General features: G+C 42.3%; 1 protein-coding gene across 3 annotated transcripts in view; it reads left to right on the top strand.

Annotated features, from left to right (window-relative positions):
• Positions 1 to 234: 234 nt before the first annotated feature.
• EXPH5 (exophilin 5) overlaps positions 235 to 26269 on the top strand; it is a 36853-nt gene continuing 10818 nt past the window's right edge. Inside the window, exons 1-4 of one of the 3 annotated variants that reach the window (XM_061457753.1) lie at positions 235 to 548; positions 16862 to 17019; positions 19987 to 20131; positions 25638 to 25686. In XM_061457753.1, coding sequence (XP_061313737.1) covers positions 430 to 548; positions 16862 to 17019; positions 19987 to 20131; positions 25638 to 25686 — 471 coding nt within the window. In that variant the 5' untranslated portion in view covers positions 235 to 429. Of the gene's footprint in view, positions 549 to 1129; positions 2168 to 16861; positions 17020 to 19986; positions 20132 to 21175; positions 23011 to 25637; positions 25687 to 26269 lie in introns of those variants that run through there. The other 2 variants (XR_009744187.1, XM_061457754.1) reach the window with 2 other exon arrangements.

Consider the following 26269-nt stretch of genomic DNA (forward strand, 5'->3'; position numbering starts at 1 on the left):
GACGAGCCGCCGGCGCTGGCGGGCAGAGGCTCGGCGGGCTCCGAGCGGGATCTGCTGCGTCCCGCAGCGGCCCCCGGGCGGGAGTGTGCTCTGCCTGGCAGCGCCGGGACAGCCCCGCACCATGCCCTTGGAGAGAGCACCTCACGCAAGCCCGGCCGGGGGGGCGGGCACCGGGCAGCGGCTGCTCCCGCCCCTCCCCTCCCCGCCCCGCCGGCGGCGCCCGCGCCTGCTGCCGCTCCGCGGGGTGTTGCCCGACGCGCGCCGGGACGGCCGCGGCTCCGGCTCCCGCCGCCCGGAGTAAAGCGCGTCCCGCCGGTGCCGGCCTGAGCGGTCCTCCCGGGACTCGGCCATGCTCGTGTCGGTCCAGGCTCCCAGGGGGTCAGCGCTGCCCGCCTGCCTCCTCCCGCCCGCCCGGAAATAAGCAAAGCCATGACCGCAGCGCCTCAGGGGCCAGATCTCAGCTTTTTAAACGAGGAGGAAGCCCGCGCGATTTTTGAGGTGCTGCAGAGGGACTCGGAGCTCCGGCGGGCTGAGAAAGACAGAGTCAGGTACCAGGCTGAACACCCCCGAGGTCGGGGTTGCGGCGGGGAGCGGCGGGCGGACAGCCCCAGCCTGAGGAGGGGGGGACCCGCTGAGAGGAGCGGGAACGGGAGAGAGGGGTCGCCGGGCGGGCGGGCGTGTGGCCCCCGCGAGGCTGGGCCCGCTGTCGCGGGGGCAGCGCGGGCAGGAGGGCCGGGTTCTCTGCAGGAGGCTGCTGGGTTCCTGCCGGGGCATCTGCAGCATCGGGACGTTTGTGAAACGCGTGTTGTGACAGAGACGGCTCTGAGTCACGGCTGCTGCTCCCCGCTGCACCTCTCCTTCCCCGAGGAGGATGTGGAGGGAAGGGCCACTCCTGCCTTTCCCCGTGTGGCTGGCAGAGGGTTAGGCTGAATGCTGGTACCCGGGAGAGAGACAGCGGTGGCAAGGGAGCTTTGAGGGACGTGGGGGGAACCGTGGCAGCTCTGCAGCCCTCGGACAGAGCCCGGAGCCGGTCCTGGCGGCATCTGGAAACCAAGCCAGGCACTCACCTGGCTGAAAGGTTGTTCCCAAGACCCTTTCAAGCGACTTAGCAGAATTCCCTCTCATTCAGGTACGCAAGTCACAGCACCTTATATGACCCATATGGAGAAATACAACATCCTTGACCTTTTTTCTAGCTTGTATCTCCTCTGTGTGCAGTCACTGAAACTCTTTGTGTTGCTAGTGAAAGCAAAGGTCGAGGACATAATAAAAATTACTCTGGGAAACGAGCCGTTTGTTATTAAAGGATATAATTTCTTCCTGTAAATGAGACTTGAGGTACCTTGTGGGCAGTCTGCAAGTAAGAGCTAGTGTCCTCTCAGATTCACAAGTGGGCACTTCTCACAAGCAATGCTTTCGTGTGAGATGTAGAAGGAATGTTAATGAGTAACTTTTCTGTCAAGTGGATTTTTGTATTGTGTATTTTTTATTTCACTCAAGTGGCTTTTATGACGGTCATGGTTAAACATTAGGTGTCAACACTGACTTTCATCCAAAACTTGTCTTAGCTTTCTGCAGCATGTGAACCTGGACTGAGTTAAGTCTGGCAAATTCTTGCATCCATAATTTGGCATCAGCTTTCTTTCTTTGGTTAATTTCCAATTATGACCCCCCCAAAAGAGGAATACTTTGCTGGGTATCAAGAATTACATGGCTGGATAGTTGCAAATTTAAAACCCTGGGAGAGACTAAAGCTGGAGCAAATGCAATGAGGCTTCTAGTGCTGTGGAGAGGCTTGTGAAACAATAGCCTGTTCTTGAACTTGAGGCTTTCATGTCCCCCCAGATTTGTATTTGTTTCTCTGTGTTTCTCTGTCTGTGAACTTGAGACTTTCTAAATAAAAGTGGTCTCTCCTTGTGCAAAAGCAGTCAAAATAAACATGGTATAATAGGGCATTTCTGGTGATGCTTTACTGAGATGGAGTCTACTTTAAATCTCAGTTGATGAGGCATTTAGACGTTGAGCAGAAGATACGTGAAATGTTCATGAATCAAGGCGCCATAGTGAAATCTAGGTTAAACCGTGTTTCTGTCAAAGGCTTTGTATGTGTGTCTTTGGGCAAGTTTCTTAATCTCTCTTGGGTCTAATAAAAATGCTTTCTTTCTCACTCCACTTGTCTACCTAGTCTTATTTAGACTGTAAGCTCTTCAGGTCAGGGGACTCTCATCAGGAGCAGACAGCTTCCAGGCTGTGTGCATTTGCCCTGTGCTACTATAATCTGAGTAATAACAACAGTGATCACCCTGGAGGCCCGAATCCTGCAGTCCTATATGACCACAGTGAGCTTCAGAGACTCTAACCCAAATTGCATTTCCTCCTCTTGGTCCCATGTGCCTGCCCCTGGGCTCTATGTCACTTATTACTATTATTTTGATAATTAACTTTGTACACATTTTACTTTCAGTTCAGAAGTTTTAGAATAAAAGCACTGTGGCAGCCTACTCCTGGGATGCTTTCCAAGGGTGATTTTGAAGCTATTTGATTTATGCTGCCAATCAAATGAGGCATATAGGAGATGCTGTGGAATGGAAGGAGGAGTCTCATCAGTACTAGTCTTTTTTGCATAAGGTCACTGAAGTGAGTTGTCCCGCAAACTGCTCTTGAGCATGGTTTTGAAAGAGCTAGTTGGATCTGGGCAGGGCCAGGGAGCAAGTTAGTAATAACCAGTGGGCTCACTGGTCAAGTTTGTTCAGTGACCATCTTAATTTACAATATATCATGTCCCTGTATAGACCAATCTAGGCTGGACTGACAGGGCATGAAGCATTTGCTGGCAGACCACAAGTCAGGTGCTAATGACTGCACTGATCTCGTGTGTGCTGTTTGATGTCATACGAGCAAGCATGTACCTGTCTGCAAATCTCTCAAAAGATCAATGAAAAATTAAAATCCATTCCCACATACAACTCTAGAATAACGAAAAAAAACAAACCAAAACAAAAAAAAGCAAGGAGCAGGGTTTTCTCTTTCTACTAGCTTAAATTGTTATATAAAGAAATGTTAACACCAGTTAATTTTGAAAGACACAATCAGAAATAAGATCAAAAGATGAAACCTGACATCCTGCATGGTTTATCATGTTCAACAAATGACAGCCGTGGTTCAGGGGAGTGGATTTTCACATAAACACAAATGTATTGCAACACAGCATGAAATACTGACCTCCTTAAGTGAATTGTAACAGTAATTGTTTCCAGACAAATATATATTTTATTACTTTATTACTGCTTAGCTACACTGGAAACCTGATAGAACCACTGCATCTCTCTTCACTCAGACAGCCCACACCTTCGTGAAATTCAATGCATTTTGGGGGCCTTCTCTGGGAAAAGACCAGTTGCTTTATACAACCCTTCTCCATCTCCCTTTCTCTTTCTTTCCATAGCCTTTGTGTGGAGCAGAAATGTGTGGCTTACGTGGTCAATGGTGCACATTTGTGGGCCCCACTTTGTGCTGTCTCTCTCTGTTCCTCCTGATGCTCCAGCACATCCTCTGGGTACCGTTGGTCCTTTCTCAGTTCCCTTGGCAGGCTGCAGACCTCTAAGACTGGCTGGGAAGACATTTCAGTTTTTCCTTTCCTTTTATGCAGAAAACTGTGTGGCCTGTTGGACCTTCCTTTGCTCATGGTACTGACAGGGCTCCGAGCCCCTGATGCGCCCCGGGCTCCTGGTTCCCAGGACTGCGTTCGTCCTCTTGTTTTCTCCTTACCAGTGCCCTCTCGTGGCTCGCCTCAGCGGTAGCTTTGGAGAGCAGCAGCAAACCATTCGTACTGGACTCCTCCTCCCACGAAACAGATTCAGAGGGGCAGCAACAGTCAGCTTTGGTATAACTCACATGACTGTTCACTGCCATACACACTGAAAAATAATTTAGAAACTTATTAATCACGTACTTAATAATTTAAAAGAAAAAAATACACATTAGTTTTGGACTTGGGTAACACCCAGCTTCAGTATTTTTTCTTGTTCATTAAACCCAGCCTCATTCCTAATATCAACTTGGAGAAAACTTCATTTATCATAAGCATTAGTGTGAGATTAAAAATGGAATATAGTCTGTAGATCAATATACATGCATTGTTCCCTTATAATAATAGCATATAATAATATAATTATAATAATATAAGACAGAAATCCAACTCAAGTCACAAAATGCTATTTTAGTAAGCCTGGTTAATGAAAATGATGATTTTGTAGATGCTTGTGGAAGAAGGTTCCTTCTTTCAAATATTTCAATTGCCCAGGAGGAATTGACCTGGAAGTTAGATGCCCAGAAGGAGATAGAAAGGAATCCATGTTCAGAGAGTAGTATCATGTTCAGATGGCTACCAAACAATTCAGTTTCCATAAGGATACAGTGAATACTTGCTGTAGGCACAGTTATTAATACCACAGGTCAACTTCCCATATGTAATGAAATGGGCCTGAAAATAATGATCTAAAAACATTTCAGGTCTTAATTGATTTCTGGTTTCAAGGCTTCAGGGTGCACCCGGCTCATGTTCTCAAGCTTTGTTCTGTAGCTGCCAGGGACAGAAGTGAAAAAAAGAATTGACAGCTGATATTTGCATGCAGAGCCCCAGGTCCCAAAGGCTTAACAAACCTGTAGGTGCTTCCCTTTTCTGTCCTTTCCCCAAGGAGCCAATGGGGAAAGGTGGCAAGGGAGTCTGGCTGCTTCCCATCTCTGCAGAACAGCACTTCAGAGCCTTGCAGGTAGCAGAGGGAATGGCAATCCCTTAGGAAGGTTCAGCAGCAATAGGGCATGAAGCTGTGGGAGAGAGAGGTGGAGCTGCTGCCTTTTATCTCCGAGACAGCTCCTCCCTCTGCAGTGTGGAAAGGCGGACAGTGCCCAAACAGGTGTCTTTCCAGTCAGCTCTGAGGCCCCGGTGCCTCAGCCTGCCAGAGCACTGGGTGCAGAAATGTACGTCCACCACTGAAACATCACCAGGGCAGAGAAAGCGGCTGAGAGAAGAGGAGCCGGGAGACATGGAGCCAGCCACTTAAAAGAGACAGCAGGTACAGTGTTGTGGTATGGGAACAGGCAGCTGGCAGATTTGCAGGTTGTCCAAAGAATGAACATCTGGGAGGTACAGCAGAGGAGTTGTGGATAAATAGGGAATCTAAAAGGGCAGAACAGCTCTGAATTCTTTAATTATTAACTTTAATTTAGGAGATTAGACTATTTTATATAATGCTTCTATTATGACTATATAAAATAGCCTTGTGTCATTTTAATTTATTAATCCTTGAGAAAAAGGGACATACTGTTTTCTTCACTTTCAAACAAGACACTGAAATACCTGAGAGACTGAGCCACTGAACAGGGAAATGAACCTACCTACCTGAATAGCCCTTTACCTGCTAGATCATGTTTTGAGAAGTAGCTATGCCTTTATTGTGTAAGGATTTTTTTCTTTATTCAGGAGGAAGAATGTGAAAAAAAAAATGACCAACTCTAAAACACATCTTAGGCATCAGCCACTGTCTTTGAATAGGAATTGGAAAAAAAGAGGAAAGGGAAATGGAGTTTTTGGGAGAGAAAAGCACTCATTCCCTTTGCTTTAATTTGTTTTGCTTATTTCCAGGTTGATTTATGCTTTTATTATTATTATTATTTGCGTAGTATCTATGATCTATGACAGACTTATGACTGTGAGAACAGATGGCAGCAAAGGAGAGGTTTGTTTTAATTTATCCTCAAATTTAAAGATGAAAAGCAAAAGAAATTAATTGGAAGGTACAGTCAGCACCACTCACCACTCCTCTCCTGGTGACCCATTAACAACATACGATTCTTGTGGGAAAGATGAATCCCCTCCTTACTTTCTTTTAGACAGCTTCTACAGCAAATCATTTCAACGCAGTTATTTGTTACAGGAACATTACTGTTCTCACAGCCTTATGGCAGATCATTTACAGAGTCCATTGTTGCAATTAATTCCTTGTTATATTCTCTTGACTGACATTTACCATCACGGGTCTGGCAGTAGAAGGTGGGAATTAAACACTGCCTGAGGAATGTATTTTTTTGCCTTTTTCCATACTCATAACCTTGGAAGGCATTTGTTGCAGGGGTGCAGACATATTCAGTGCCCTCTTGATGCTTCAATTATTTTGTCTTGCCTGCAGTTTGGGGGTCTGACATTGCAGCCTTTATTTTGGTTTATTTGCAGAGGTAGTCCTGTTGAGCCTCTGGAAGCCTCCTGGAGACTAGGAATAACTTACTGGGTATAGAGATCTAGATTGGGGCCCAACTTCTTATAATGACAAAGACTTCTTAGAATCAACTCCAAAATACCCGTAAGCTGCAGGAGTGAGGAGAGCAAGCAGGATACCAGGACAGCACCGCTTGTGTATATCGTTGTTCCAGTGGAGCTCCCTCCCTGAACAAAGCATTAATAACAAAATTCTTTCATAAGAGATACTCCACCCGGGATGTTTCATGGCACAAGTGCTCTTGTTTGTGGAGGTGATATTATTATTATTTACTGCTGATACTGTGCCAGGGCATGTTTAGTGGCTTGTAAACACTTATGAAAACAGGTCCTTGAAGCCCTGAAGCACTAATATGCTAAAGAAATGTAAATAGAAGCAAAAAAAATGTCAGGGAAGATTGTGACTTTAAAACCTTTAGTTGCTTTGGTAAATGATTACTGTCATAAATGATCCCACTTTGGGATTCCACTTGTTCCAATGGGTGTACTGTAACCAAAGGCAATTGGTTGAGTATCAAGTTTTTTCCTCATCATTAGTTTTTAATAATCCTATTTTGTGGTGGGGGCTGGAGTTAAGAACTGGGGCTTCACATGCCATTTTTTATATTGGTTTTAGCCCTGTGCATTCAAGTTAACTAAACCAAAGTCTGCGGTGTAACTCCAGTTTTAAGTCTACAGAACAAGGTCTGAATTGGCATTGCTGCCAGCTTGTTGGTCTTATCGTTTCATGGCAAACTCATTTCAGTGTTACAAAAGGTCAGTCCTTTCCTCCAAAGCTTTGAACTTCTTCATGTTTGAGAGCAGGGCTCTTTTACAGTGTGTGTAGTGGCAGGGTCCAGAGTGTGTGATGGAGAACTGGAAGCACGCTCTAGGTTAGCTCTGCTTGGAAAAGCCTGTCTGGTTGTGCACTACCTGCATTTCTTCTTTCTTCGTGTTACCGGGGCCACAGGCGCTCCCCAGGGGGGTGGCAGGGCAACACAGAGATGGCAGGGCAAAGGCCAGGTGCTGGAGGTGAGCCAGGGCGGGGATCAGGCCTGGTGAGGGTAACCAGGTCCTCCACAGCCTGGTGACTGTGGTGCAGGGCTGTGGTGATGATGCAGGGCCAAGCTCATGCTATGGAGTCACATCAGGGTCAGGCCTGGTGATGGTGACCGGAGTCAGCTGCAGGCCTGTGATGGGGGTGCGGTGGCCAGGCGGAGGCCAGGCTGGGACATCAGCCCGGGGTTCAGGGGACACATCTGGGGCAAGGCCCAGTGGGACAGCTTCTGTTTAAAAGCAGCTCCCAGAGGCAGAGCGGTGGCCCTTGCTGAGGCCTCTGGCTGTCTTCACGACAGCTTTCTCCAAGGCCACCAGCTCTGCTATCCCAGTGCTGGCCCCAGCGGCAGGAGTTGGAAGGACACACTCAAGGCATTTTCACCCATGCTCATTCGAGCACAAAGCCTTTCTGACAGGGTTCAAACTAATGTCTCTATTTTCAAGTGACAAAATACTGTAAAAATTAAAATCACAATGTTTATTATTGTCATTATTATCTAGCCCACTTGCTGATGTCACTGGGGCTGCCAGAAAGAAGGTACTTGTTGAGACTGATGATATTTAAGCCAAGGCTTACTATTAAGGCCATGGGTATTTTCTAAGTCCAAGCTTAATGGTGAAAGTAGAATTAATTTAAGCTTTGTCTACTTTGATAAATTGGCCAGGCTTCAAGAATAAATAGGTCAGACACAACAGTACATTATTCTGGAATAGTGAATGCAGAATAGTTCAATTTCGTTAGGTTTTCTATGGAATTGTGACCCAGTTAAGGACTTATGCACTTTGTAGGAAGTCTGTGCACTTCCCAGGTTTGTCCTTTCCAATAGTAATGTCTCTATGCTCTCAACACCCTCTGTCTCCTCTATAATTCAAGTGCAGAAGTTAAAATAATAATTGAGATTAATGGGAATTGGAAATGGCCATCAGGTGGAAGAAGATAGCTTCTCATAATAAGTAAGCAAAAAATCATGGAGATGCATGGAGAACTGCCTGAAATGCTGAAAAAAAAAGCAAAGTACCTTCACTCTCACTTCAGCTCAGCTTTCTAATATATAACTATTAAAAGGTGTTTGTAATGCCAGTGGCACGTGCAGTAGAGTTGCTGGGGCTCTGGAAGGTAATGGCAGTAAAGTGTAACGCACACTGCCTGGCATTGCTGTAAGGAAAGGAATAACTATCAGTCTGCAGCAAGTAGCCTTGGAAGGACCCCAGAAATGTTTTCAGGTGTTGACAGCTTCTACACAGTGTGACCCAACACCTTCAAGTCCTGAACGTATTTCAGATATATGAAATCAGTTGTGCTGGGAAGTCAAAAAGATGTTGCACAGGAACATGTCTGGTTCATACTCAGAGTGGCTGGATATCTCCCCCAGGTACTGGCATAGGCATGCTCCAGTGGTGTGCTCAGGTTGTGTGTCTTGTAATTCTTTCAAAGACTGCAGCATGTGCTTTCTGTGGCGTAGTCCAAGGCAGTGGACATTTGCTGGGTTTGGCCCCTGCAGTACTTCAGATTCTTGGGTCCATCCAGTATGCAGCACTTGCCCCTCTTGGAGAGGCCTGTTTAACAGCTGAGAGCAAAGCTTGTTGGGTTGTACGTCAAGACTTCAGCAGATGTTCATTGGTTTGTATCAGATACTGTTTTGACAGCATTTGAAAAACATTGCATGCATCCATCTCCTTTTCTTCTGTAAAGTTTAGGGTTTGCCAGTGCTTTATGTGTACTGAATTTAATCATCCTTTAAAATCTTTTTGCTCTTTGAATCTACTTTTCAAATCAAGTGGAGTTTGGCCCAACAAAATTTTCAGCTTTGGGCATAGAGACCCCCTTTTCTTCTGTGTTCCGTAACTTTAACACAGGACTATATAGACTGAGGACTGACCTCAGTTCAGACTTTCCTGTACTTGTGTTAAATTGAAAAATTATTTCATTTCCTGGGCCTGATGGTCCTAAAAGTTCACAGTTTACATATTTCATGTGAGAAATGCATTAAAGCAAATAGGGAGAAATTGGGACTTTTTCCTGAGTATGTGCATCTGAATGTTCATGTGAAATGCATTTCTAATCCTCCTTTGCAGCTGGATTATTTTGTTAACACTGCTAAATGTAACAAGCTGTATTTCAGTGGCTGCATTTTATACTCCTACCAGAAACTATATTCTTTTAATCAGAAACAAATAGGTATATGTACCGGTACCAGACTGTGACCAAACACATCAAAACCACAAGACAAAAGCTAAGAGTAAATGATGAAAAGTGTGGTCTGTTTACATTTTGTAAGTACACGTAAATTGCACACAGCTTAATTTGTGGTTGGAATAATTGAGGAACTACAATATTTCTGCTTGCCATATCTTTTGGATTTCTAGGTATAGGGGCCTGAGTGCAGAGCTGCAACCAAGTAAAGCTGCAACAATGTGGCTGGGGTGCTCTGATGTCTATTTCCTCCTGCATTATAAACGTCTATGTTCTTAAATGTATACATATTTTATGCAAAATTGTATACATATAAATATTATATTTAACATATTATTTTTGTATAATATTTCTATTGCCAGTGAAAGCATTGTGATAAATTATGAGATACTATGATACTACAGCAGATGATCTGTGTAAGTACATAAACATTGTATTTCCAAATTAAAAACATCCACTGTGTGAACTTCTAGAGCTTACATTAATTTAAAGTAATGTAAATGAGGTTTTTGTAGTGTTACAATAATACGTAAGCTGTGTGCAGGTACACTCTGACCTTCTGTCTACTATTGACCAAAACTATTAACTCAGCTCTGTGTGAGACTCTGCACAATTATCTGAGATTGCAAATTGAGAACCCTAGGCTTCAAGCTTAGCTCTGTACAAATAAATGTCTAAGCCAGTCTGGAGCCTCTCAGCTTTAGAACTCTGTCTAGACCCATGCACTATCACACACAAACCTGCTTGCAGGGAGGAGACCTTGGTCTTAATCTGAAACCAATTCCCCTCATTCAGAGTTCTCAACTGGCCTGTATCTTTTTTCATGTTTTTCTCCTTCTATTGTTACCTAGAAAAGGTTTTGCACATAGAAAGTCATACAAAAACATGAGAAATGGCATCTGTATTGTATGTCTTTGTAAGGCAGTTAAATTTTTAATGCTGTGCTGTAAATTACTTGTGTAGATGGCTGTCTCTTTGCATGCTATCAATATTTATAAAAGGTCTCACAATCAACTAGCAGCTCTACCCTGGTAGAGTAAATATGTCTGCTGTTAACCATTAGCTTCAGGTTTATTGGGGGACCTAAGAAAACCCAATCCCCAGCCTTCCAACCCATTATGTGGCACACATGGTGTTTATCTGTATTTCTGTGTAACATTTCTGGGACAGAAATTCAGGAGCCCAAAACTTATTCCTGTTTTTGGATTTAGACTATATCTGTCCCTGCAAACAAATCAGAATATTTACATGGAGAATTATATCCATTGCACCTATTAGCATATATTAATGTTAATAGAAATTCCTACTAATGAAGTCATCTCATTAGAGATATTAATTACTACCATTTAGAAGCTATGTGACACTTGATGATAGGTAGCTTTCTTTTCCATTGCATCTTGGATTTGTTTTGTTATTACCATATAATATTAGTAGGTAGCTTGGGAGTATTGACAGCATAATAAAGTAACACCCTTTGTTTTTCACTTGTTATTTGCAGCCTGTACAGATAGTTTGTAAATCAGCTGTAAAATATTCTCAGAATGAAGCTTCCCCCTGTTTTGCACTCACTGTAGAGGAAATAGCAGAGTCAGCCCAAACTGGGGAGTCACCAACAGCTGTGACATGACTAGAGGTACTTTACCTCATTCACTCTTGTTGACCAGCTGCCCAAAGGACTATAAGCTTTCATATTCTAAGTACGTAAAACGTAATTAAAAGATACATACTTACAGCCCTTTCTATTTGCTCCAGCAGGGCTGAAATAATGTTTTCACTGTGAACCCAGGGTAACTGCTACAGAAATAGTTTCACGTTAGAAGTAATGTTTTGAGGCATTGTTACAGCTTGAGGTGGGTTGTTAATGTGCTGATTCCAGTTTTCAATGCTCTGTTCTTTAAAAACTCAGTTTTATGAAGACAGTCATTGAGCTCCTAATTTCTGAGCTTTAATGAGAACCTCTGATTCTTGAGCTTCCAGCGCAGAGAGCAGTTATGTGGTCAGGATGAGAATGAACCTCATCCTTGCCCTTACAACATTCCCTAGGTTTCTGTTTCAAGGAAAATGTCAATCTGTGCTCTTGCCCAGGGGAACAGACAAAAGCTTCAAGGAGAAATGGAGTGTTAGACTCAGTGAAGGAAAACAGCAGCTAGAGTAACTCGGCTGCAGTGTATTCATTTCATATAGTTTAATATCAGAAGTTAATGCTTTGGAGGAAAAAAAGAGGTTACTTAGCCCCTATACAGAGGGTGGTTAAGTTAAAAATTGTGGACACAGAAGACATTGTGAGTTATAGAGTGGAAAGACATTTTCAACGCACAGTGGAAGTCTGATGAGAATGTTTCATGTACGCTGACAGTCTCACTGTCTTTGTGGATTGAGTGTAATGAATACCCACATTGTCACCCTATTAGGCTATCCTAAAGCAGGTGATCAGCTTTAATTTAAAAGAATGCGTCTGCTGCTGTAATAATGTCAGATTTTGTGATTTCTTCTACTTTTTACTTAAAAAGAAGAAAGGTGGAAATGGAAGGGTGTTCCTCATGAGCAGATGAGGTGGAACTTCAGCAAGGGCAGAAACGATGTTCTGCCTTTAACTCACATATTCACTACCTGTATCCCTGACACACATGAAGGGATGTGTTAATCTGATGTCTATTGACAGAAAAGTGTTCTGGAAATGGCATTTACTGTTTGCAGCTATCTGCTCAAGTAGCACTACTTGCCGCTTGAAAGGGTGGATATCAAAATCATGTGCAAAGTGGTATCTTTGTGTTTGAAGTACTTCTGCCTATTAAAAGTACATCTGAGAGGAAAAACTAGAGAAAATTAATTCCCTTTTCACTTTCTTCATGCTTCCATTTCCTGATTTTGCATGTTTCCTATATCTAAATGTTTAAGGATAATTGTGAGCTGGCCACTTGATATGCCTGTCAAAGTGGGATTGAAAACACTTCCAATTACTCCTTCCCATCCAGGGGTGTCACCAGTATGTGACTCTCCAGCAGCCTGACCTGATGCCTATTCGGAACAGTGAAAGTACTTCCACTACATTTATTGGTATTTGGGTCATGGTCAGAAAGAGGCACTGAATCAACACACTCTTTGGTCTTCCTTGTTGTGGCACATCCTCTTTGCCTGTACGCAATTTTAGTTTTATTGGTTACATACTCAGACTATTACATCTTCTGAAAGCAACTTAGTGGGTTAATGAGCGGGTTAATGAGCATTATAAAATCAATGCATAATAACAAAAATGACAGCAGCAGTAATACTAATGAAAAGGATGAAGACTTAGATAGAAAATTAGTATTTTGGTAGAAGGGAAAACTAAATTGGAGTGGTTGATTAGCAACAGTCTAGCAGATGAGAGTCAAGCATTATTGCCAACACAACATTTTGCTCATCAAAATAGAGGAAACCTTGTTTTTTCAGAGAATTACTGGAGAAATGCTTAAGTTCACAAATAAAAAAGCTGAAGAAAAAATAAATGTGTTTTCAGTTAAATCTTTTTACATTGTTTTGTAATGTGTGCAACCAAAACATGGGGGTCAGTTTTCCTCTCTGATTCACCTACTTTTGCATAATGCTTTACATGTAATAATGAAGCTGATTTGGTTTATTAACAGTAGCCAAAAGAAAACAGTAAGAAAGAAAAAAATAGAGAAAAGATTGCTTTAATGTGAGTAAAAATATATAAGCCAGTAAGAATAAAGTCTGCCTTAGAAAGTAGATCTATTGTGTGTCTGATGTGCGAGGAAAGAGTATCTTAGCTTCATGTATCATTATTTTTCTTCCTGGTAGGATTAACCTGTCACAAGAGCTTCTCTGGCACCTTGGAAACCAGAATGTTGTTATTTGGCGTCTCTAGCCTTTTCTCACTGAGAAAGGAAAGAATACTAACAAAGTAACATAAGCTTGTTTTAGGTATCTGGTTTTGCAAATTATGTGTCCTGCTGTAGTTTTTATCTATGCTTTTGGCCGTGTTTCTATCCGCAGTCCTTTCAGCCTTGCATTCTCAGACACAGAGAGCTTTCATCCAATGAGCAAACACTGGTCTGCTTATCTCTCACCCAGTGCAATTCCTCGTGCTCTGTGGTTGCTGTGTGTATGTTCCCTCCTGAGGGGTGTGCTAAGAGTCCTTTGTTCTCTCAAGAGGGGTGTGCTAAGAGTCCTTTAGAGCCAGATCCTGCTTTGGCTAAAATCAATAGAAATCATCACTTCTGCTTGGGCGTACTGGGATTAAGTCCTTTGTCCCCTGTAAATGGCAGAGATGCCCCCAAACGTCCCATCTGGCAACCCAGTTTATGCTACCTCGCACACGCACACCTGCCTTCTGCTTTATATTCAGGATGAAGATGGTAGAGAAAATACCTTTCCTCTTACAGTAGCAATTAAAGCTCCTTATTATCCTAACAGGAAGTGGCAAAAGGAGGCTACACCTTTTTTCACAACATTTATGATAACCCACATGAAAGTCTAGTACATACAAACATTTAGGTTAGCTTTTCCCTGGAGATGTCTGTGTAAGAAATACTGGGACATCCTTGTGCCAATCAGGATGAGATGTTTTTAAAAACAGTGCAAAGGAATTGCTCCCGAGTGATTCATTAGTGTAGGATTAGTGTAGGATAATAGATGGGAAAAGGTAACGAGGTGTAGCCTGTGAGGTCATTTAGGATTGCTGCCTCCTCCAGTTTGTGGAGTAGTATTCTGTAAATTATCCTGGGAGTGGAGTTGCCTTTAATGTTAAAGTTGCAACAGTTTACAGGTACTTTTCCCAGTCACAATGATACTGTCTCCTCTCAGAAGGAAGTTCCTCCAAGTGTCCAAAGTGGTTGTAGAGAAATGCAGAGGAAGGATGGATGCAGCTGGCAGGGAGGCAGGATTAGTACGTTTGGTTTAGAGGCATTAGGTGTTTTGACACTCCTACAGAGCAGTGTCTCAATACATAATTTACAATCCAAGTAACAATAGCACTGCCTTAAAGGCAAGTTCATTTCGATACTGACTGTAGATACCATCTTCTCCTGTAATTGTTTCTTGAGACAGGCCTTCCTCCAGTTCAAAACTGTCGTTCCTTAGTATCATGAGGGAGCATGCAGATTTGACAGAGCAGGCATACAGGGAAATGATGTGGTTTGGCTGGGAGTCATTGCAAATGAGAAATATGTAATAGTCATGCGATATTGCAATTATATAGGATGTATCGTATTAATATTATTCAGTACTCACATAACTACATCTGTTGAGCTCAATGTATGGGCTTGCATGTGCGTGTGTAAATATAAATATGCACAAGCAATTTAAAGGCATTGTTTCGGGAGTCAGGGATGACAGTACAATTCCAAAGCAGCACATTCAGAGATAATGATTCCAGATAATGCCAAGCACACACCAGTAAAGACTTTACAGGGTTTAAGTATTAATGTCAGTGTTTGTGCAGCATTTTTAATACGTTTTTCGGACAAAGGCATGTTCACGCACCGGCTGATGCGGTCAAAGCTGGAGTAAGCTGGTGGGATTTGGCGTTTCGCTTCGCGTGTAGCGCAGACACGTCCAGCGGAGGTGCTGGCGGTGACCCGCCTCTCCGCACCGCGCCCGTGTCACCCCGGCTGCCGCCGGCAGGTGGCGCCTGGTACCGCCCCGCCGGCAGCCGCGGGAGCGGCGGCCCGGCCCGCATCCCGAGAGACCCGTCCGAAGGAGTCCTGGGGAGTGCCGGGTGGGGTTTGAAACACTGCGGGGCTCGGTTGTGCGAGATGGTCGCCATGTGGGCACTCCAGCAAAGCGGCCGAGGGTTTGTTTTCCGGGCAAAGGCTGTGCCTGCAGCAGCTCCCAGAACACCTCATGCCTGGCAGTGTGCTTTTACTCCTCTTGGATCTCCTCTGCTAAGGCCACACGAGTGAGGTCATGAAGTTGGCGCTTGAGAGCACTTTGTTCATCACCTCCTGCTGTTTCCCATTACTGCTAGGCTGTTGTCTATGCTGCAGATGGCGTTTATGGTGTTTAGTCACTCCCATGGTGTGGTAATATCTGTGATGATTAACATTTTTGCCTTTGTAATAAGCTTATTGCAAATGGCTAGGACTTGTGCATGTGTCTGTGTACTCTTCTGCAAGGGAAACATTTACTCATTTACCAAAAATGTCTCTCTCCTGCTCTCGTGTTCTTCAGAGGCTATGAGATGAACAGGAGGTGCGAGTACAGACAACATCCCCTGCATCAGTTCCAAATGGAAATGCATCCGTTTCCAGACTGGATGTTTAATTTTAAGTTTGTTTCATGAAGTAGTGCTGTCTCAGAGAATATGTTTTTTTATTTAAGTTGATAACTGAAATAATTTATGTTCTCTGAGAGCATCTGTATGCCTAGACATGGGGTTTACCACTGATTAAGGTGGAAGATTTACATGAAAGCCTTGGTAAAACATTGGCATTACCTCTACAGGCTGTGCACAAAGTCTTGTTCTGTTGCCATCACAATCACTTGGGGCGTGGATTTGCTGTGTTTGCATCTGTACTTCAGGCACTTGTGTAATGTAATTTGAAAGCAAGTAACTTTGCATGTCCGTTGCAGTGTTCCAACTCCTTTGCAACTGTGCCTTGTTCTTTTGTGTCCAGATAAACCATTTGTTCCCGTGACCTCTTGGTCTAAAACCCAAACTTGCTATTAAAGAGCTTCTTCAGTTGCAGCCACATGCGTGTAATTTGTTCAGGCTTTGCCTCTGTGTGGCAGAATGTTTATATTCATTATTAATTGCTTCCATAGCTACTAAACAGAGGCAGAATCACTGTGCAACAAGGCAAGAGGAAAATGTGATAAACTTGTTGAACATGTTGCATGAATACCTCTAAGCTGAGTTCACAATTTAATACTCTCCTTTACATAGAAAATGTGTGGTGGGCACCTCACTGTCAGGGCCTTCAGTGAGTTTCCTCTTGTTACTGCTTCTGGTTAAATGAGTGAATAAATATTTCAAGAATTGCACTGTTATTATTTATTCTAATTCCATTATTGACTGAACTTAATCTTACTTTCAATTGGGTTTATAATGCTTATGAATTATTACCTCATTTTTGCAAGGAAGAAGGATGCACTTCTTCAGGGCAGAGAATGTTGCAAGCATATGAGTTGTCCACTTGGTCACGTAATCTCATTGTTAAGCTGGAGAATTCTGCTGTCACTAAAACTTGTATGTGATCACTGTGAATGTATCATGTCCCACTGTATCTTTTAAAAAGTCATTACGTGTAGAAATATACTGTAAATACTTAAATGAATAACAGGGAGAGTTCCTAATGATGTGCCTGTAATATCAAAAATGGCTTAAAAAATTGCTGTTGTTTTTTTTTCCTTTCTAGCAAACTTCTGAAGAGAAGGAAGTCTGAAACGGGGCTGCAGGGGGTGACCGGAGAATGGTTTCAAGAAATGCAAAGGCAAAAATTTCACAATTATGTTGATGTCAATAGGATGCTAAAACCACCACTGGAACATCAGCTAAGGAAGAGCAGAAACACTGGTGAGTTGCATTTTTCCATTTCCTTATCTATATTTATCATAACGGTCACCAAGCTAGTGTCTTGGATTTCAAAGTGTAGTAGCTAAGGAGTTTCCGAAACGGCAGTGAGTTTTCTTTACATGTCAAAATTTTACCAAAGATGTATTTCAGAATTACTGTTTCCTTAAGCCAATTCTGTTAAAAACACAGCTGGGAGTCACAACAGAAAATCCCTGATATTCTTATCCCATAGTTAGAATCATAGATTGGCCCAGGTTGGAAGATCATCTAGTTCAACATTTTATGAGAAAGGAAGCCTAGATGAGATTATCTAGCACCCTGTCCAGTCGCATCTTGTAAACTTTCAGTGATGGAGACTCCAGTATGTACCTGAGAAGGTTGTTCCAGTGATTGATTGTCCTCACTGTAAAAGATTTCTTTCTTAATCAAGATGAAGTTGCTGTAATTTTAGTAAATATAGTGGTGGTTTCCCAATCACAGCAATAATGATTACTTTGCACAAAAATATCATGGTTTAACCCCAGCTGGCATCTCAGCACCATGGTGGCGCTTGTTCACTCCCTCCCCAGTGGAATAGGGGAAAGCATCAAAAAGGTAAAAGTGTGAAAACTCACAGGTTGAGATAAGGGCAGTTTAACAGGTAAAGCAAAAGGCATGCACAAAAGCAAAGCAAAACAAGGAATTCGTTCATCACTTCCCACAGTCAGGCAGATGTTCAGGCATCTCCAGGAATGCAGGGCTACATCATGTGTAATGGTTATTTGAGAAGACAAATGCCATTACTCCAAATGTGCCCTCTTCATTCTTCTTCCCTGAGTTTTATGCTGAGCATGATACCATATGGTGTGGAACATTCCTTGGGTCAGCTGGGGTCAGCTGTCCCAGCTGTGTCCCCTCCCAAATCCTTCTGCTTCCCCAGCCTACTGCTGGTGAGGTACTGTGGGCAGCAGAAAAGTTTTTGACCCTTTAGTTACTGCTCAGCAGTAACTAGAACATCCCTGTGTTAACAACACTGTTCTCATCACAAAACACAGCCCTCTACCAGCTGCTATAGAAAAAAATAACTCTATCCAAGCTAAAACCAACCCAAGAAGACTTTTCTGTCTAGTTTTCTTAAAGAAACTAGAAGCACCTAAATGACATTTGGAATAAGTAGGTGATCTGGGTTTGGGGGAGAGGTTTTACTGTATCAGTGGAAAACTCTTCTTGGTAATGCTGGGCTAAAGGCTTGACAGGATGGGTGACAAAGCCTGGAAAGTTGCACTTACCAGTAAGTAACTTCCGGAGACTTTTTTTCATAGGTTCTGCTGCCCATACAAAATGAATATGCACAAGAAACATGGTGTCTCTATACCAAGCAGGGTATTCTGTACTGTCTTTCTAATCTTCCATCCAGATAGTTTTTGTGCCTTATATATGCTTTTATTCCATTCACATTTCTTCGTGTTCTTCATTAAGTTCTTTCTATTCGTGCTTCGTAGCAACTGGAAGCAGAATTATGCATTGCAAAAGAAAAGTAAAATCCTAAAAATTTTCATGATACCACAGACCTATCAGAAGAGAACGCTGTCTTTCCTCACATCCCCTCTAGTCCACAGCTACCTACTATTTTTGTCTTTCAGAGATGGTCTAATTGATGCATTAGCTATCTAAACTCTGTGTAATTGTTCTCTGGTATTTAATGTTGAAAGATGCTGTTTCTATTTCAGATATGCAGAAGGGGTTGTGTGCCTCAGAGGCTTGTCTGATATTTCCAACTCTATAAGTTGGCTTAATAAAAGGTACTACTTCTACCCACCAGCCTTCCTCTGTCTACATCCTTAGACCATCTTGTCCACGGCAGAGTGCTGTAAGGACTCTCCTGATGTCACCTTCATTGCCAAGTCAAACAATGCCACCAAGAGGTTAGGCTTTGAAAGAGGGGAAGGATGCAGCATTTTGTAATACTCAGAGATTGTTGCTGAAGAGAAACCTATGTATCACACAGGATTTAAATCACATGACATGAATCACTGCAGTTTGGACTAGGTCCAAAATGCTGCCCCTTGCTGATGTTATCAGTGACACTTTGCTCTTATTTCTGGCTTTGCTTTCTCCTGCAGTCACTGGATAAGCCATTTTCAGGCTGTTGTATTGTTTCAGATATGTGAAAAGATGGAGAAAAGAAAAAAAAAGGTTTAGTGTCTTATTTCTGAGTCTTGTTTTCCTTATGTCCTGCTGTTTCCTGTGGCAGGTATTAATAGCAGACCCTGCAGTTTCTTCCCCTAATCTGTGAGCAATACTCATCCTCTCCTTCACAGAAATTACTGGCTGCTTTTACAGGTAGATGGATTTGTCTTCCATTTGAAGAAATCAAATTCTAACCTTTCCAAAGAAATCATCCATAATATCTTGCCTTTAAAATCAGTTCTTACATGCAGGTTGCAGCAGAATAAATGTGCTTCGATGGTTATGGGAATCCCATCATAAAGAATTATATGATACAAGAAGACACCTTAGTCTGAATTACTGTTACGTAGTTAAATTACGGTCTATTAAACCACAGTATATTCAATTCAGGGTTGCCACATTTGTATTTCTTAGAAAGGTGAAAAGAAAGTGACTAATGATGGTGGGTGCCTCAATTTTCAAATGTCTAATTTGCTTGTATTTTAAAACAGTTCTGCTTTGCAAATGGTTGAGTGCTGATCACTTTGTGAAAGGCAGCCTCATCTATCTCACATGCATTGCCTAAAACCAATGATACTTTTTGAATCTTTAGACTTGTTTATCTTTCTCTTAATCTTCTAGTTAGTCATTACAAACCAGCATGTCACATAGTCTGTCCAAAATGTCAATAAAACTGGATTTGTCTGGCATAAAAGGTAAGCAAAGGAAAATTTTTTACAAAGCTATAGCTTTTAATGTATATTTTAACACTGCATTTGTGAGAACTTGAAACAAATAACATTTTTGTAATATTTTTAGATCATAAGGAACTAAAAATGCCATCCTGCACAAATCCTCAAGCACAAAAGAACACTTCAGCTTCCTTTCTGGGGTTCAGATCACCTTTTGCTTGGCTTTTCTCCTTTAGAAAATCAAGGAAAAACCAGAGTCAGAAGCAACCACGGTGAGCTATGATCAGAACATGCATTATTTCCAGCTTTAAAAAAGTCTAATAATTGTTTTGTATTTTGTTAGAAAACTTTGTTGAAATTATTTTTTCAGTCTCTTGCCTTTCACGTCACTGGAAAGACTGGGATTTTACTTGGTCATGTAATGAGAGATTATTTATTCTGTGTCAGAAGAATGAGGACTAAGTGGCAAATAATAGCTAAAGTCTTGTGATCAATATTTTACTCACGCTTTGCACAATCATAGCTTCATAAAATGGTTTGGTTTGGAAGGGACCTTAAAGATCATCTAGTTCCAGCCCCCCCTGCCATGGGCAGGGACACCTTCCACTAGACTAGATTGTTCAAAGCCCCATCCAACCTGGCCTTGAACACGTCTAGCCTCTTCCCTCCAGGGCTTTATCCCATGGTACTCTACCAAGCACATCCCTCAGGAGACCGAAGTCATCTCTCCTGAAGTTCAGGGTAGCAAGCTTGCTGTGCACCCTCCTCACTGTCCTAAGGATATTGAACTCCATCATTTCACAGGCACTGCAGCCAAGGCTGCCCTTGAGCTTCACATTCTCCACCAGCCCCTCCTTGTTGGTGAAAACAAGGTCCAGCACAGCACCTCTCCTCTTTGGGTCTTCTCTCACTTGGAGAAGGAAGTTATCATAGATGCATTCCAGGAACTTCCTGGATTGCTTACATCCTCTTTTGTTGTCCCTCCAGCAGATACCAGGCTGGTTGAAGTCCCTGATGAGGGCCAGGGATTATGAATGTGGGGCTGCTTCTATCTCCTATCTCGTGGAGCTCCATGTGCTCCAGCTGATCACTGACATAGCGGGCGACACCCCCTCCTCATCTACTCTTCCTGACCTTCCTGAAGAGCCTGTATCCTTCCATTCCAACACTCTAGTCATAGTAGCCACCCCACCACATCTCCATGATGCCAGTAAGATGATAGCCCTGCAGGCATGCACACATTTTAACTCCTCTTACTTATTCCCTATGCTACATGCATTTGCACAGAGGCATTTAAGCTGGGCCCCTGATGAAGCTGACTTACTAGCTGAAGTGGCTGGAATTCCTTTGTGCTGCTCTTCAAGTGCTCTCCTGCTGACCTGTGATCCCTTTCCAGGCTCTGGTCATCTCTTGCTGGTACTGGCATCAAACTGGTAGGAGTGGGATGGATTGAGGTTTCCCTGCACTGGCTTTAAGCATTTGAAAGCCTCAAGACTTAGCAGTGGCTGTATTCTATTTAATTCTCTCTCAAGAGGATAAGGTGTACTGTGTATGGAGATCTGGTGCCCTATGGCTGTGATACAACAGAAAAGTGTAGCTTTCCCAGGCCATGGCAGAGAGTAGTGGCCCCAGGCAGCTCTGCTGCATCAGTTCCCACCATTTCCAACCAAAGGCAGCCTAGAGGCAGGCCTGCAGCTTTGGCTGTAGCTGGACAAACAGGGTATATCTCCAGTGCTTTTGTCTTCCATGCTTCGTCAGGGCTTTGGTTTCAGCTGGGTTTGAACCAAAGATTGTCTCATATGCAGTGCCAGAGCTGCTGTTTGAAAAGCATCCCTCTTCCTTGCCATGACCATTAAAGCTGCTGTTCAGAAGGATGAGACTACACTCAGGCTACTTAGGCTGATTGTTTTCTCCTAACTTGTCCTGTATGTTCCTGTATGTCAGCGACACCTGAATGAAATATTTTTGTGTTCATCTTAGAGTAATGCTTGGGTCTGGCAATCACAGATAAAGGTGTATTGTGCAGTGCTATGAAATCTAAGTATGAAGCTGCAATATCTTTGGCACAAATAGCTGATTTTCACTCTGTGAGTCTCCAGTCCATGCCTGAGGCTCCTAGGTGGCATTATGCTAAGACAAGGAACAGCTTGTAATAAACAATGACAGGGAATGCAAGCCTCTAAAGATATTATGATGATTTTGATACATAGGTTTTGTAGCCAGCAGCTTGCCATTGTGGAGTGTTTGTATCAAAGCAGAAGGAGATTTAGGGAGAGGTTTGAATAGAGGCCATGAGGTTAGCTTTGTGGATGTTTACTGGTAACGATTCTCCTACATGGCATGGTAAGGCAAGGCAGGATAGGAAAAAGAAATGTGCAAAGTTGTAACACTGGTCCCTGCATGTCATCTGCTCCCTCCTCTTTCCTGTTCATGGTAATGCCCCTTATGCTGGGACATACCAACACTGGACCACAGCCCTCCCTGCAGAATAAAGGGACACTTGTCTAACTGAGAATCAGATTTCAAGGACATTGTATGCTGCTGCAAGGTGAGGTGGCCAGTGCAGAAGGGAAGGTCTTGGGTCTGCTGTGGAAGCTAAGCATCAAAATGATATCTTAAAATAAGAAGGAAGAAAAATTAACCATGCCTACTCATTGCATCAGCTTTTCTGATGTGTTTACCTGGCTTTTCCACAGAGAATTTACTGTATCTCCGCCTCAGATGCCTTTGATTTCTTACCAAGCACGGCTTGAAAAATAAACAAGTCAATCCTGACGTGTAACTGAGCTGATTGCTACATTTTCTAGTCACGCCTCTCTGTCGAAAACTTCCCCCACCCTCTTCTAGGTGTTGCCCCGGCATGTGGTTTGCTTTATGCATAGGCAAAGCACTGAAATAATCTGCCTCTCACCAGGTAGAGTTATTTTGGAGAGCTAGTGAAACACAATAGGAGGCAGCACTGTAAATCCTGTAAGTAAGCCCAACTGGCAGAAGCTTTGAAATAGTTAAATACTAGTGGCAGTTTAGAGGGTCCTTTCTGTACCGGAGAGACAGTTTCATCAGCTGCGGTGGTGTTTTGCTGTGAGAATAAGTTATGGAAGCTGCAGAAAAGAGCGTTCTTATGCGGAGACACGGAAGATGCTAATAAAAGGTTTGTAACTGTAGTCTGAAGGTAGTGAAATGTTTGCACACTTTTGGTTTAAATATTTTTGGGGTTCTTGAATTCATCCTTATTCTTTTCTAATACGTAAGCATGATTCATCCTGGAAAACAAATGCTGTTTAATTGTGTTTTCAGCATGTTTAAATCATGTGTTTGTTGCTTAGCTGGCTTCTTATGTGGTACCGGTAAGAACAGTATAGAAGAAAACGGATTGCACTCTAACATAAGACAACCCTGACATGGTCTGGGGGTTGGTGCCTCAGTGAAAATACTAATTCACAGCAGATTTTAATTCTTAGATTTATAGTGTTGTTACCAGTAGTGATACTTGTAAGTAGAATTGTTGTTTACTTTTAACCTTCCATTCGGTTGTCATAAAAAAGGTACTTATTATATAAGTGAAAAAATATAAACTATAACTTCTTTTTTTCCATAGGGCGTAGTCTTTTTCTGATGGTGAATATTTCTGAACTTGAGCATTAATTTAACTTCTTTTCTGTTCATGAACGATAATGTTTACAGCTATGTGTGTGTGTGCATGTGTGTGCAAAATAATGTAAACATTGCTCAATACCCTTAATCAAAAACGAAACTGAATTACTTTTCCCTAAAATTATGCAATATTTCTCTCAAAGAAGCAAAACTTTAATTTTGAAATGCTGAAAAAAAACTTGAAATAATTCAGAAAAAATAACGAGGCAGCTTGAGAAGCGGAGGGATTGGCACAGGGAAAAGATTAAAATAACCTTGTCTGTGTAAGTTGGCAGGGAGGAAAATAAAGCAGGATGCAGTGACCAGTTATTTCTGAACAGTGACAACAAAGAGGTGGAGGAATTTAGGATAGTGGCAGAGGTGCAAATGAAAATTTAATTTTTGCCCAGACTATCAGAAGACATTTCTAACTAACATGTCTACTTTGTGTAGCTTCATTGCAAGGAGCAATTAACACAACAAGCACGGCATCAAGTGGGAAGAACTGCAGAGCAGCTTTGCGCAGTAAAGCTGGAGTAGAAAGCTTCTAACAAAGCTTTACACGTTTTTGTTACACATATAATTAAAAATAAGGTAACTTGTTAAGCCACAGAATTATCTTGAACTAGGTTTGCAGGAAATCATTGTGAAAACTCTGAAACATGAGTTTCCATCTTAATTTGTTGTAGAAGCATTAAAACATATTCAGCAGTATTTTATTTTAAAGGAAGAGCTATACATATGTCTCTGAGTCCCAGTTCTGTAAACTTAATTCACAGGGAGTGGTAACCCACTGAATATAGCACCATGAACTGTTCATATTCAGTGCTACAAGGTAAAATGAAGAATTTCAGATTCAGATTGTCTGGCCCGATCCTAAGCCCACTGAGGTCAACAGGCTTGTTTCCTTTGGTTTCAGTTGGACCCCATGTCAGAGAGGAATCCTGGTTTTACAGTTCACAATTACAGAAGTAAAAACAAATTGCACCTTTCAACTGTTCTTCCCTGCCTGCAAGCACATTGCAAACAAATGACAAAGCACTACAGGAGGAAAGGCTGGGCCACAAAGAACCTGCCAACAAGCTGGTTTATACTTGCTGTTGAAGCACAATAAAGGAGTCTTAACTGAGCACAAGAAAGTTTTAAGAGCCGAAGAACAAGGTCATTCAAACAGACTTTGAGACAAACAGGACTGAGCAGAACTGTCTTTCTTCACTTTCTCTCAAGAACTAACTTCCTGGGAAAAAACAGTTTCTGAGACCAGGAAGAGTAGGCGATAAACACAAGCCGAGCAACATTTCCTTCAGGGCTTTTGAAGGGCCTGGGTTTGCTTAGTTGTAAAATAAGCAGCTGCAGACTGGAATAGACTCAGTTCAGAAGCAAGAAGTCCTGTTCTTGCTTCTTTAGTTTATTTTGTATTTGTATGTCTGCAGGTCACCCTGTAGAACAGAATACCTTTTATGTTCAGTAGTTCTCATCTTGTTCTAACCACGACATTACTCACAGACTCTCTAGCCAGGTCTCTGCCAAACCCGTTGCAGTTCTGGATAGCTTAGAAAAGCTGACCGGTCCTCCACCTTGTGTTACAAATTGGTAAATAAAGGCTGTTTTGAGTGAGTATAAGTTCCAAAGTTCACACTGAAAAGAGCCTGCTGTCTGTCTCTCCTCCTTTGAAGGGGCAGAGCACAGCTCTGCATCCGAGCATGGTGAAATGGAAGAGAAAAGCAATAGAATTGCAGATGCACCCCCCCTTACAGATTTAGAAGTAGCCAAAGCTAACTTTGTAGTACCTACTAAATTATTGTTTTTTGGAAAGAGAAGTAATAACGTCTTATCATGAAGCTGCATTGAAACAATTACTTTATGCATGCTGCAGACATTGAGATATCAGTAGGCTGAGTTCACTCTTGGCTGTGCAGCTGCAACATTTGCAAGCTGACAAGGCCAAACTGAATGGTACATTTCCCCTGCATTTTACTGTTAGCAGGATTTTTCTGAGGGGAGAAGGATGGTTTCTTCATAGAGGAGTCTTTTTTTCAGGTGCTTCTCAATAGTTGTTAAAGAGAAACTGCTGGATATTTGCTACCTAGTAAAATTACATTATGTTCCTTTTCAAACCCAACATGTAAATCCTTCTGCCTATAGATGTGACAGTTCTGCTAGCCCATCTTTGAAAGTGGAAGAAATGGCAACGGTAAGTAGCTTATCAACTTTATTGTTAGCAATGTTTAAACCACAGATTTTCCAAAACCTAGTCCCCTTTGTTTCAGCTGTTGATATAACACCTGTTTAAACAGTATTCTTGCAATTCTTGTTTTAAACTGAGTAAAGTGTCTGTGTTGTGAACCTGTTGAATGGAGTAGAATGACCTTGCTCTGTTAACTGTACAAATGCAAAGCTTTCCTAGGTAAGCCCTAAGTCTAGCTCTGATCACATTTCAGTTCTTTCTTAATGACCGAATAATTGCATGGATAGTTTCCTAGGCCAAAACCCTCACATATTTTGGCAACTGTAACCAACCTGCAAATAGGTCCAAACTCACACTGAATAAATAATCTAGAGTATTTACTCTGTTTCTTTTCATTTGTGCAAGGGTGAAAAAGTAGCTGACTCAGGCAGGCAATAAGATAAGAGCCTCTCCTGCAACATTTCCATGAGCAGAATTACTGTGTAGATATAAATTTTGACAGTAGGAAATTATTTTTGGCTGAATGTTCCATTTTATAATCACAAGCTCAATTTAAGGGTGAAAAAAACAGATTTATTTCTGATGTAAT

The sequence above is a fragment of the Pezoporus flaviventris genome, unplaced genomic scaffold, assembly GCF_033815535.1.
Source record: "Pezoporus flaviventris isolate CSIRO_AGI_PZ_B2104156 unplaced genomic scaffold, CSIRO_AGI_Pfla_v1 ptg000025l, whole genome shotgun sequence".
Classification (NCBI taxonomy): domain Eukaryota; kingdom Metazoa; phylum Chordata; class Aves; order Psittaciformes; family Psittacidae; genus Pezoporus; species Pezoporus flaviventris.